Source organism: Phragmites australis, chromosome 18, assembly GCF_958298935.1.
Source record: "Phragmites australis chromosome 18, lpPhrAust1.1, whole genome shotgun sequence".
NCBI lineage: Eukaryota > Viridiplantae > Streptophyta > Magnoliopsida > Poales > Poaceae > Phragmites > Phragmites australis.
Genome location: NC_084938.1, coordinates 5,324,661 through 5,337,648, shown reverse-complemented (window position 1 = coordinate 5,337,648; position 12,988 = coordinate 5,324,661). Strand labels below are relative to the sequence as shown.

The following is a 12,988-nucleotide window of genomic DNA, read 5'->3' as shown; positions in this document are numbered from 1 at the left end:
GGGGTTATACTAGATAATAAATAAAACACACGTGTCTTTTTCTGGATAGTTTTAGCTGGTAATGGGTGTTGGAGCTATATGGTTTATGGCTTTACACCATTTAAAGTAGCATGGCTTTATCATGTTTATTGCGCATGCTGACAGGGGCCCATCAACTCATCGGTAGCCTACACCGTAGCTGTAATAATTGAGTTTATGAATATAGGCTCATAATTTTCTTTTTTAAAAGAAGAGCATAAATCTTTTTATATTGAAATGAAGGGTACAAGACTTTTTTTAGTGATTCCTTACTCCTGTTTAACTATTTGATCCTTGACATTTTTTTGTACAAATCCCATATTTTTGGGAGGTGATTGTTATGGCGACAACATGTGACGTGTGGTTACCGCAACTCAAAGGTCAGTTCAAGTGACTTACCTGAATCTTTTTCATAAAAAAAGTCTTATTGGTAATTTTTTTACACTTATGTGAGCTAAAAATGCCTTCTTTTTTTTATCCGTTGAAGCATGGTGGTGAAATTCCAGCTAAAGGAAAGAGAATTACTCTATGTGTTCAAAATGCAAAAGATCTTACTCGTGATGTCATAATGTCAGGAGTTTTCCTTTTTCAACATGCATTTTTTTTATTTATTTTGCATGTCTATGCGTGAGATTGATGACCATATGACTAAGGTGCGAAATATTAGTGATATTTCATCTCGACCTTGCATTTCTTCTTCAACTTGAGGTTATTTGGCATCAGTGGTCTGATGTGCTGTCAAATAAATTTGATTTTGCAACTTTCTATTCATTCGAAATCTTACTGTATGTCAGAATGAAACTTTAGGAACAAAATTATTATCGATTTGCACCGTGAGTACTCTCATTTATTTAGGATTTGGTTCATACCATTGTATAATTAATGTTTTCTGATAATGATCCATAATAATGCATGTACAAGATAGGAATATACTGAGGATTAGGTTCTTGATAAATATATTGAAGTAAAATGAGAATGAATTTAAAGACAATATTTCTGAAGTTATACAGAAATTTTATAAGCGCATCAGGATTTAGATGGTTTCGAAAGATACAAAAGTTGCGATGTTATTTTACACATGTGGTTATGTATTCAATAATATAATAACTCTCTGAATCGTTCATTTTTTCATGAATCTTAAATCTATCTCATTCTATGTTTAATTATCAAAAACATATATGTCTTTTGATTGTTTTATTTACATTATCAAATGTCGCTGTAGTATTAACACGGACATTATACTAGAAAACTTAAAGTCGCAACTATCAAATCGAATCCGATCCCTTGCAAATTCGATCGGGGCATCATCAAACCATAACAGTCCGGCCCAACCTTGCTACGAAAGGCCAGGACATATCTTGTACAACTCGGCATCGAACGTAAATTCGATCTGGGTACAAAAGGCTGTAGCACATGGTTTTAACTGCTGCGTATCGAATTGCTTCGCTCCATCGAGATCTCCCTCTCCCCGAGATCGCTGACAGTTGGATGAGCATCCATCCAATCCTGGCAATAATTGTTTTTTTTTTTTTTTTTTGGCTAGGAGATCCTTTATCTTCGTTGACTCTGAAGAATCCTTCAGTGCTGTAACGACGTCAGGGCAAAAACTTTTTTTATGTTACACAGGTTTCGTTTATATATAGCAGCCAAACAAGGTCTGCAAGTGATTAAAGGGCACATCTAATACATATGGGTAAAATTTGCTTTGCATAGACTCAAGACCCAAAGAATGCAATTACATACCTGGACAATTCATTGCATTAATATTTTGTTTTTGAGGAAGAATACATTGATTAATTCTGACATGAGCAGTGCATAAAATTCATGTGCTTTTGAGATCTCTACACTTTCATCTTGTTTGTTGTTTAGAGTAAATTTTGTAAAACCACATTTTTTGTTCATATTCATAGAAATCCATGATATATTTTTTTGCCGGTGGACTAATTACCATCATATTTATGATCATATGGTTTCACAAAACCATATGCTTCCTCGTTTATGTCATTGCCTAGGTTAATTTCATGGCCTAAAGTTTCCTCATAACCTCACCACGCTGGACAAAGCTGTTCGACTTAGCCAAACAGATCAAAGAGCAGGCAAATCATGATTTCTTTAAGATATGTTTTTTAAAACCTTAATTGCACAAAATGTGAGGCTGGTTGGAATTAACCAAGAAACATATGGTTTTCTGCATCCATGAAACATATGTTTAATTCTGCCATCCAGTGATTCATTTATATCCTATTCTTATTCATATTCAAATAGACACAAAAAAATGGGTATCCGAAATGTTATTTCAGCCGAGCTGATTGTATTCGAATTCGACAAAGATAAATATGCATATTTTACTGCAATATGCCTAACTAGTTTTGAACGACTTTTTAAATTAATGCTAATTCACGTTTCTTTATATGAAGTTAGTAAATTAGTATGATTAGAGCGTCCTCCAACAATATAGTCAATCATTAGCTATAAAAATTATCCATATCATCTATGGATAACACAATAGATAACCTTTCTAATAAACTAGCTATATCATTTCCTCCTAATTTAATATGAGTCCACATGTAATAGGGTATTAAAAGCATATATGCGTCTTGTAATGCACTATAGACTGACTACGTTATTAGCTAGATTTTCTCTCTTATTACATTAACTCTACTCCATATAGATAAAAATATGATGTGGACATCTTTATAACTAACTGTCATGGATTGTTGTAGACGTCCTTAAATGCATTATGTATAAGGGCAAAATGCTTTGCTTACATTAATGCTATAGAAGGTTTCATTTTATCCACATTCGACCGAATTGAGTTGATACTCGGATCGTGTCTGTGTAACAACATTAACTATTTACATACTCGTATCCAAGCTCAAATTCGCATTCGTATTTGTTTTGAAGATAAGAATAGAATATGGTTTGGCCACTGTTGGATCCATATTCGATTCGTTTTCCTCCCTACATGTATATATCTCTGACATTACATGCGACGTCGCATACCGCTAGAAAGCATTATTCTAAGTACGTATATTCACTCAGCATCATCATCTTCATATCTCAAATACCTCAGAACGGAGGCACAGAGCAATTACCAGCTGCTATTAATCTAAATATTTAGCATCAATAATTATCCCAAAAGTATGAAGTGTTGTAGTAGCAGTGCTACATCATAGTGGACATCGAAGGAGGCTAGATTACAGACATACACCCGGCTTGATTTTGCATGAACTGCGCATGGATATGAATAATGTTCTTAGCCGGCGAGGGCACTGGTGTTGAAGACGAGGAGGGCGCCGCCGCCGAGGAGCCCGGCGAGGGTGACGGCCCAGATCAGAAGCCCGGTGGTTCCTGCAACGACCAAGGATATGAATGAGCACAAACTCTGATTTCATCGTGGTGCCAGTAGGAATTGTTAATAAATATATATTCAGTTAGGACTTTGGAAGAAGAAGTTGTGATTACTTTTGAGCTGTTTGCATATATAGTGACTACAAAAATCTGAGCATAGATAGATCTGGTACAATCATACTTAATAACATTCTGAACAAGTGAGTAAAAATTACTTACCACCGACGTAGACGTCGCCGCTGGGAGACCATTCCTCCGGGGCGTAGATTGGGCTGCAGATTGATTGGCAAATAGGTTGTTGAATCAATCAATCGCTAATCTTGTAGTAATATTCACTGCTAATCTTCCCAAACAACATATCTGAACAATATTAATATATTTCAGCTGAGATAGCTTAATTGCCTGTATCCGTCGACGTTGGCGCCGTACTTGTCGACGAACTGGTACACACCCTTGCCCTGCGTCCATCACAAAGAAGACAAGGAAAAGTTCATCAGATTCTGCTGTGATCCTCTGCTCTGAAATTCTCTGACGAAGAAATCTTTCGATGAAAAACAAGCAGCAAACCAGAAGAAACTTGTAACTGAAACGTGGTTTGAGCTGAGATCGAGAGGAGTGCTAAACGATGCTCACCCTGCCCTTCCTGCCGGAGGCATCAACATCGACGGTCAGGCCACCCCCAATCCCTGCACAGACGATTCATCAGCTCACACCTCTGAATCCATCACCATAGACTGATAGGCATGCACGCACGGCACAGCTAGTAGCACGAACCGAAGGGCTTGTCGGTCTTGATCTTCTTGCCGCCGCTGCAGACGACGGCAAAGGAGGAGCCGTGGCGGCCGAGGGACGGCAGGCCCTTGGCCCTCGTCGCCGGCGCCACCAGCGGTGATGAGGAGATCATGCAGGAGGCCGCCATTCCTGCTGCTTCACTCGCTCACCCTTGCTCTGTGCTGCGTCCAGGTAGCTGGCCAGCCTGCCAATATACTTGTGGCGCCAAAGGATAGTGCCGGGAGGACAGGGGTGACCGCCGCCGCGCCACGTCGCTGCGCTAGTGGCCGGCACTGATAACGCTATCCCCTGGGGATTTTCTGTGGACGTGGGTGAATTCCTCCCATGGGGTGGGAGGGAAATTTTGTGATGGCTGGATTGGACAGGTGAGCTTTACCATGAAAGGATCAAGAACCTGTGGTGCCATGCAGACTTGGCTGCTAGATGCCAATGGATGCAGTCTGGAATGTGCTGGTATGGGAATGCAGCAACTCAAAATTGTTGTGGTCAATAATGGTGTTTTTTTTAACACCGGATCCCTTGCCCGGGTCTTCTTTGAAGACCTTTTAACGGGATGCAAACCTGAGGTTTGAACCCTGATCGGTGAAGACACGTTCTTGCACGATAACGGTTCGTTTGCACAACTTGCATCTTCGTTAAGATTATACAGTTAGAAGGACCAACTTGCATCTTCGTTAAGATTATACAGTCGTTGGTGCTATCATGTTAATCGTGGTGGTGCCTATTGTCATTAACTCGGAGCTCGAACTGGTAACAGACTTCAATGCAAAAGAGGGGCATGTGACTGGGCGCTTTCTTGGTTGACAGAGGGCAACTGCATGCATGGCTCTCGTATGACAACACCCTTGTGCTGCTTCCAAATTTTCCATTGACATATGCCACTTTTTAGCAGAAGGACCAACTTTTCCATAAACATATGTGCCAAATAATTTCAAATTTTGTGCTTAAACTGGGCAAAAACCTGATTTTGAAATCATAATTGGCACGGATACGGGAGAACAGGCATACTGGTACATTCCATACTTGTTTTTGTGTCGATTCTGAACAATAAGCTTTTTTTACTGATAAGCAATTTCTTGGACACGATGTTAGGGAATGGAAAAAAACACCATGGCCACGAAGTCCAGTGGAGACATAATGTGGTTCCAAGGAAACCCAGCCTCTCACAGCATAAGCAAAATTACCCTAGGGATGAATTAGTGCCAGCTGAGATGATGACAATCATAAGTCATTTGGAACACCTGCAAGGCGGATTAATTTCTATAAAAGTATTTCTTTAAAAATTAAAAGGATTATATGTTACAAATTTCATGATAAATCTACTGGCATCAATCTTATATTATCAATCTACCTAATTCTTTATATATTGATGGTCAAAGTTTTAAAAATTTATCCAACATGAATTCTAGAATGATGTATATTTTGGATAGGAGGGTGTATTAAGTAGTTCTTCGAGACTTCGACATAGGCATTGAGGATAATGCCATTTGAAAAATACTTCTTAAAAAAAGAACAAAAGACAGAGACAATACCATACGGAAATATCCAAGAAGACGTAACAAAAACACTTCACATTGTAAATCTGAACCTAGATTTTTACCCACTTACAAAATAGAGTTGCGGATTTTTGCTTTTCGTTTCAAAAATGCAGTAAAGCACACATTGCAGCGTACAAAGATGCATACCCAGAGACAAATGCATCAATTAATTCTGCATATCTCAAGTTTCAGAAGAAAATGGCAACAAAAAAGGGCTAAGCAGACTCAAAAAAGAGCAACAGACTAACAGATACACAACTCACCACACAAAGCAGTAATTATCATTGAAAATAAGATTGCTACAAAATTTCAACATATCAGGCTCATTATTTATGCAGATGTCCCATCAGAGCTACCACATCAACTGTCACAGCCCTAGCTAACTAGACTAGACTAACTCGCGAAAAAACTACAAATTTGTACGAACAGTGATTATGACACATTGCAACCAATTACACTTGATGGTGCCATAATTATTATTACAAAACATGTCTAAGGTGCAACTGCAGTAGGTGCGACAATGGATGGAGAGATGAAACAAAGAATTGAACAAAAAGGAGCCGTAGCTACAAAAATATACTGAGTTCTAGGGTCATTGTAAATTTGTGGATAAAAGGGTAGTTACGCAGGTGGAAAGGATGAAGTGGATTTATGAGTTCTAGGGTCATTGTAAGAGTCAATAAAAGGGTAGTTACACAAGTGGAAAAGGATGAGGTGAATTTTATTTAGGTAGGGGGGTGTTGAGATGACAGTTTTTCTGAGAGTCGGAATGTTAGCATTGTTCTCTAGAACACCCACCATCGATGATCACAAACAAAATGCAGAGCACCCAAAAAATTGATCTGCATGTTGTGTTCCAAGAACTTGACTAATATTATGTACAAGGTTGCTTCTGTAAGATCTATCACAGTGGTGCGAGTTTTCAACTAACTTCTTTAATATATGGCTCCTCAGCAGAATTAACAGTAGAAAAAAAGAGCCACTCTTCAGAACCAATGATGAAAGAATCAAGTTGAATATTGACACGACAAAAATATAAGAGCTGAAGCAAGCAATGGGTGAAACAGTCAGATTGACCGGGAACAAAACCCCTCTCTGGTACCGAAAGAACAGGTCAGATAGCTGCATTGGCAGGGGAGAACTACAAGAATTACACTGATCAGCAAGTGAATCAGCCAATGAGATTCACTGGGAACTAACCCACCTTAGAGGATGTTCGGAACACATGAATTTCAAGGAATTTTGAACTAACTTTACACGAAACAGGTCATTCACACATTCCAAAGAGATATGCCAAGGCCCTTATTAGTAGTAATAAAGGAAGGAATCAGCTAGCAGTCTGACAGGAAGAAATTATAAGAGCTGTCTAAGCAGCAAGTGAATCAGACAATGAGATTGGGGAATAGGCCCCTCTACTTTTAATGGTGGAAGGAATCAACTATCAGTATTGGTAGGACAAAATTGCAAGATATATGATAAGCAACAAGTGAACCAGTCATTGAGATTTACGAGGAGTAAGACATGCGAATTCTGACGAACAAGCCAACACAAGCAGGTAACGGTTGAGAATCTAAGGAACATAGAGTGCTTTGTCCACTACTGGAGTACATCCCCCTCAGGGAAGCATGATACTTGGACAGATAGAGGAAACACTGCATTTGATGTTCTCCACAAACCAAGGGAAATTATGGATGGCAGGAGAAGTCAAAAGAGACAGATTGAAGAGATAAGCTACAGCCTTCTCAAACTGCAGACAGAATCTTAAGTAGACATTATGAAAGCTTTGATCAAATTCTCAGCTGATTGCCTCTGCTCAGAGGTGCCAGATATGTGAGCAACATGGTCATGACGAGATGATTTTGATTCAGTAATGTCAATGTGAGCTCCAGAAATCTGCAACAGCGCCCAAAGAATTACACACGTTATAATGTAATAAAAAAGTGACATCTTACCTAAATACAGGGTTGACAGTCCTTTCATAAGTTGACCTAAAGGTGCCAGGGTATTGACAAATTATTCTTTTACATATTTTTCTTCAGTACTATTCCTTCTAATACTATGTTCTTTCTGAACTTAAGGTAGTTGGGGAACAAACTTAGTCTCAGTGCCCAACACATGCATTAGATATGCTTACTCTCTTCTATTTTGAAAATAAACTGCAAAAGAATCAAATGATCTGATATTCTAAAATGCAACCTTTTCATATAGGAGAATAGAAGAATCCTAAACTTACAATTTCAGGGGATAGCAAGTAATGTAAGATCAACTAGAACATCCAGTCTCCTGAGCAACTGGAGGGCAAAGTTTCGAGCGATCCAAGGGATTGTTTTCTGAAAATGTTTTGTGATATCTACCTGAGCCCTTTTTCCTCACACTCTCACTAGATGCCAAATTCAAATTAAAGTTAGGAGAAAGTTAAGATGCTTGGTTCAGGACAAAATAGGTATCATGACTATATAATAAGAGCACGATTTCAAGTTGTCGCATATATTCATACTAAGAGTAAGTCAATAGCAATATGGGAATAGAAACTAACCTTTATAATATTGTCCAAGTTTGTGCCACGTTTCCCCATTACTTTTGACAGGCCACTAGCAGGAATAGTCATTTCCACATGTGGAAAACGTCTGGCCATTGATAGTTAGCAAAAGGAATTAGAATTGCATGGATCAAAATGGACAGCAAGCAATAACTAAAAGGAACACTAGCATGGTGGAAGCAGTACAGGATTTATAGCAAGTTCAGTTGAAACATACCCTTCATATGACTTTGATGTATATGACAGAAGTCCTCCATAGCCCTCATCTGCAACCTGATGAAATATATCGATGATTAGGATAGTGACAAAAGTTCATAGAATTAAGGAATGCCTAAGATCAGAAGAGGAAAAGAGAAAATTGATGCTAAATCACAAAATTGTACCTGAAAGGAGCTATACCCATACGAACTGCTACGAGGGAATACTTCCAGACCTCGCTCAGTTTCACCCCTTTGATCATAGCCCAAGGGAGCGATTTGTTGGCTGTAAGGTAATAGTGCAGGCAAAGAAAGACTGCTTCCATATAAGGAATCATTGGTGGCAACTTTTAGCTTGCCATCCCTGTCAGAATTTTGGATGTCCACCCTGTCTTTCAGGACATCTTCTCTAAGTCTTAAAACTATTTGTACAAGAGCATCACGCAGCTTGTCCACTTCTCCAAATACCTACATGCATCGAAAAGTCGAGACACCTGGATACTAAGACTTTAAATTTTTTAAATGAGAACTCATACCTCAACAAGCTCATCACTGGAAGATGCCCTCTGGGGCTTATTGCCCTTCGATATGCGGATGTCTGCCTTAGTCTTCTTCCGCATGTCATTGACTATTGAACCACCCTTGCCAATAAGACAGCCTATAACCTTAGTTGGGACAAGAAGGCGAAGATTCATTCTATCTTCATCATAATCATTGATCTTTGACTGAAGCAGCAAAACAGCTTCCACAGCTTCAGACTTAACATCATCGGTAGCCTGAAAAGGAATGTATAACCTAAAATAAAGCAAATGATAGGATATAGGAAACAGAGCACAGCCTAGGTGAGGAGGAGGTTTGGTCTAACCTCAGTGGATGTAATGGTGATTATACTTTCCTCCTTGTCATTCTTTGCATCATCAACATCTATCCTTGCACCACTCTCTTGCCTTATACTCTTTATGGTCCCCCCACCTCTACCAATAACCAACCCAATCTTGTCACCAGGGCATAAAACACGAAATACTAGCTCTCCTGAACATTTTGGGGTACTATAAGTAGGAACAATAGGAAGAACAGATTGATAAATAGGCAGTCGGCCATGAGCATCAGCAGGCAGAGTAAGTTCAGGTACATGAGGTGTTGACCCTAAGATGGATAGACTTGGATGTCCAGAAGCAGCATCTGGGGCTGAGTAGAAGTTACTAGCTGGATAGACAGGAAGTTCTGAAGGAACTATAATGCTTGAAGTAAGTTCAGAAACAGAAGTTTCAAGAGGAATGTTCTCTTTAGATGGGTACTTGTAGATGATGGTTGATATTCCAAACAGTGCCTTTCTGACAGCTTCAGCACCACCCATTATCTGTTTATCATAAAGATGTGTTCAAGATAATAATTAGTAGAACATATATATATGAAATGAAGAACAGATGTTGAAGAACATAGCAGAATTCAAAAGAAATAGGTAGTGGATTGGAATTTTTAATCATGATACAGTTGTGTGCACCACACAAAGCATACTTTCACAAACAGAGAAGAACAATAGACACAAGTAAAAACTGTATGGATCTGGGAAAATATAGTTGCTGCACTGCATTTGCCAAAAAGGATAAAAAAAATTCTAAAATACTGTGCTAGCAGGTTGCAACTACATTAACGAATAGATGTTCCTGTAACATGATGAAGAGATAAGCACAATATATAGTACAACAGTACAGTGAATTACAAAAACAATCGTTGAGCATCAAGCAAGTTACTGCAAACATACTGCTTAATATTCTGCCACTATTTAACAATGGTCAATCCCATATAATGTTGGGGAACTTACATTAATTCACCAAATTATGAGATGCAAGGAAATTTACCTGAACAAAATTATCAAAACTCATAGCACATGAGTGTGTAACATCATTTGGATCTTTTGGGCTCACTTTAATGAATGCTCTCGAAGTTGAACGAAGATATTTGATGACAACACCAGATTTTCCAATAATACTTGCAGCCTGACTAGCTGGTACAAGGATGTTTGCTTCTTCGGTATTCTTCTTATCAGAGTCTCTACGATTCTTACTTAACGTATCTAGTGCATCAACAATTGCATTCTGCACCCTAAGTAATGCATCTTGAGCTGCGCAAACAGGCTCACTGTCATCACCCTCATTAGCATCCAGGTCTCTATGTTTGACATAGCAATATACCAAGATAATCCTTTTGTCTGAACCGGGGTAAGGGTCAACAACCTTGACTTTGGCATTTGTCTGTTGCCGAATAGCATTTATTACATTGCCATTCTTTCCTATTACACTACCAATCACACTGTCCGGACAGAGTATACGGTAAACAACCAATTCATCATTATTAGAGCTTTCCTGGGCATGGGCAAATGGCCTCTTCTTTTGGTAATTCCTTTCGTCTCTGTCATAGTCCCTGTGTTGGTGGGTGCGTTTACCAGCCTGTTGCCTCATGATTTAGCTAACTGCAAAAGGAAACAACTCATAAGATTCATGTAAAGCTTTATACAGATGAAGGAGAAACATCTAACAACTGCATACTTTCTGAAAACGGAAATCCAAAATTCCACACAACACGACCATCCGTGACCACAGCACAAGAAAGTCATATAGAAAGATCACCCAGAAAAATAGAAATATCTAATTAGAATCTAGCCAAACTATAAATACACCAGCTCCACCAATCAGTTGAACATATCGAAACGAATGCAGGACCCAACAATCAGTGTATGAAAAATATCTTGTAATAACTAATAACACACCACAGAATTAATTAACAAAGCAGAATTACATGTACACGTGACTCGACACAAGTCATGCAGCCACAAGGGACGTGAAAATTGTTCCTGGAAACCCCTAATCCAGTAGATTTAGTGATTAATGTGACCGAACCGGCAAGGCGAAACACAACAAAGAACTAAATTTAGAGGCGAAACACGACAAAGAAACTAGATTCGGTGATCACCCAGAAAACAAAGTAGGGCAAACAAGCGCGCAAAACGCGTGGAAGGAATTGGTGGGTGCGTTTGCCAATGACTTATGAGTCATGACAAACAAAGATTTGGTCCATGATGTCACAAATAACCTGAATACAAATAGGTCAATCAAGCCCTTAGCAGTCAGCGCAAAAGGGCTGGCTTGAACAGAAGGTGAACAGATCTTGAGGAACGCGTGCAGAGGTCCGTCAGGCTACGAATTTTGGCATACTACAGGAGGAGACCTGGACTCCGCAGAACAAGAATTCGGTTGTGCATACTACAGAAGAGCACGAATTGCCACACTACGTGGAGGGCATCAAACCAAAATCTTCGGAAAACTGCAAACTGCCACCACTCCGTGGGTACCACGAACTCCTACGGTGTCAACAACAGGTGTCGATCTTGTGCGCCGAAGAAGAAGAAGAACCTAATCTAATCGAACCACGGATGAGCAGATTGATTGGATTAGCAGGACACCTACCACACAGCGAACGAATCGACGACTAAACCGAGCGGAGCGTAAGAAAGACTCGGAATTTATTTGGGAACAAGACGAAGACCGACTCTTGGGAGAAGGGAACCAATCAACCAATCCGTCCAAGCGAGAGAGCATTAGTTACCGAAGGAGGAAGGAATCGGCCAGTCCGCGCCCGGGTGGGGAGCAGAGCGGCGTCGCGTCGGCGAGTGGAGGGCGGAGGAAGGGAGGGGTCGGCGGGGATGTGCTCCGCTGTCGAGCTGTTCACGGAGGGTTAGGTTTGGGGTTTTACAAGAGGAACCGAGGAAGGCAGGTTTTTTTTTTGTTTCCTTTTTTAGGAAGAAAATAGTCTACTTTCGGTTCATCATCTATGGCCTTCGTTTCAAAACCAAAAATTTTACATCTCTGATCTATCAAAACTGTTTATAACACGTCCTAAGTATTATAGATAGCTATTTTGCACACGTCACTGGGCTAATTAGGTTGGTCCGACATGTGAGGCCCACTCGATGGTTTGAGTCTATGGATAAGATCGGCTGGTGGCCCGTGAGTGCGCATGAGGCTCAAAGAGAGAGTGAACCGGAGAGGGAGAGGGAGGGAGCGGCTAGAGGGGATGGGGCCAGCTGGGGAGGTGGCTCACTGACGGCGGAAGAAGGGAGGGGCGCGGCCAAGAGAAGGGCTCTCGGGCAGAGCTGGAGCACTCGTGGATGACGTGCACGGGATTGCGTGACTACATGCACTGAGTGGGTCAGTGGCGCTTGGGCGAGTGACGGCGCGTGGGACGACACTAGTAGGCTGCGGTGTGGTATGCTCGCGAGCGAGCAGCAAGCGGCGTGATGACAAGAGGAAGTGAGGGCAGCACCGGAGGAGGACAGGCCGGAGGGCGGTCGGCCGGGGGAGACATCGGCAGCACGCGGGTGGAGAAGCGGCAGCGTGCGCTGGACGGCGCAAATGACGCGATGGAGAGGGCCAGCGATGGGCACAACGACAAAAGGAGAGAAGGGGGCGCAACGCGATGGAGGAGGATGGCCTGCAGAGCGACGCGGTGCGGACCAGCGGCTGGTGGCGCGCGGAACGGCGTGACAAAGCAGA

At 40.8% G+C, this 12,988-nt stretch overlaps 2 protein-coding genes across 2 annotated transcripts; both read right to left on the bottom strand.

Moving 5' to 3' along the window:
• Positions 1 to 3,122: 3,122 nt before the first annotated feature.
• Positions 3,123 to 4,349, bottom strand: LOC133899509 (photosystem II 10 kDa polypeptide, chloroplastic-like). The gene is made up of 5 exons (XM_062340498.1): positions 4,144 to 4,349; positions 4,003 to 4,055; positions 3,772 to 3,827; positions 3,589 to 3,641; positions 3,123 to 3,369 (listed from the first exon to the last, which is right to left on the bottom strand). The coding sequence occupies exons 1-5, from the start codon at positions 4,286 to 4,288 to the stop codon at positions 3,275 to 3,277; spliced, it is 402 nt and encodes a 133-aa protein (XP_062196482.1). The 5' UTR covers positions 4,289 to 4,349; the 3' UTR covers positions 3,123 to 3,274.
• A 1,609-nt stretch (positions 4,350 to 5,958) lies between these two features.
• Positions 5,959 to 12,205, bottom strand: LOC133899508 (KH domain-containing protein At4g18375-like). Its single transcript, XM_062340497.1, has 8 exons — positions 12,042 to 12,205; positions 10,298 to 10,908; positions 9,301 to 9,795; positions 8,972 to 9,211; positions 8,622 to 8,903; positions 8,456 to 8,511; positions 8,236 to 8,326; positions 5,959 to 7,592 (listed from the first exon to the last, which is right to left on the bottom strand). Exons 2-8 carry the CDS (start codon positions 10,895 to 10,897, stop codon positions 7,461 to 7,463), a joined length of 1,896 nt encoding a protein of 631 aa, XP_062196481.1. The 5' UTR covers positions 10,898 to 10,908; positions 12,042 to 12,205; the 3' UTR covers positions 5,959 to 7,460.
• Between the last annotated feature and the right edge of the window lie 783 nt (positions 12,206 to 12,988).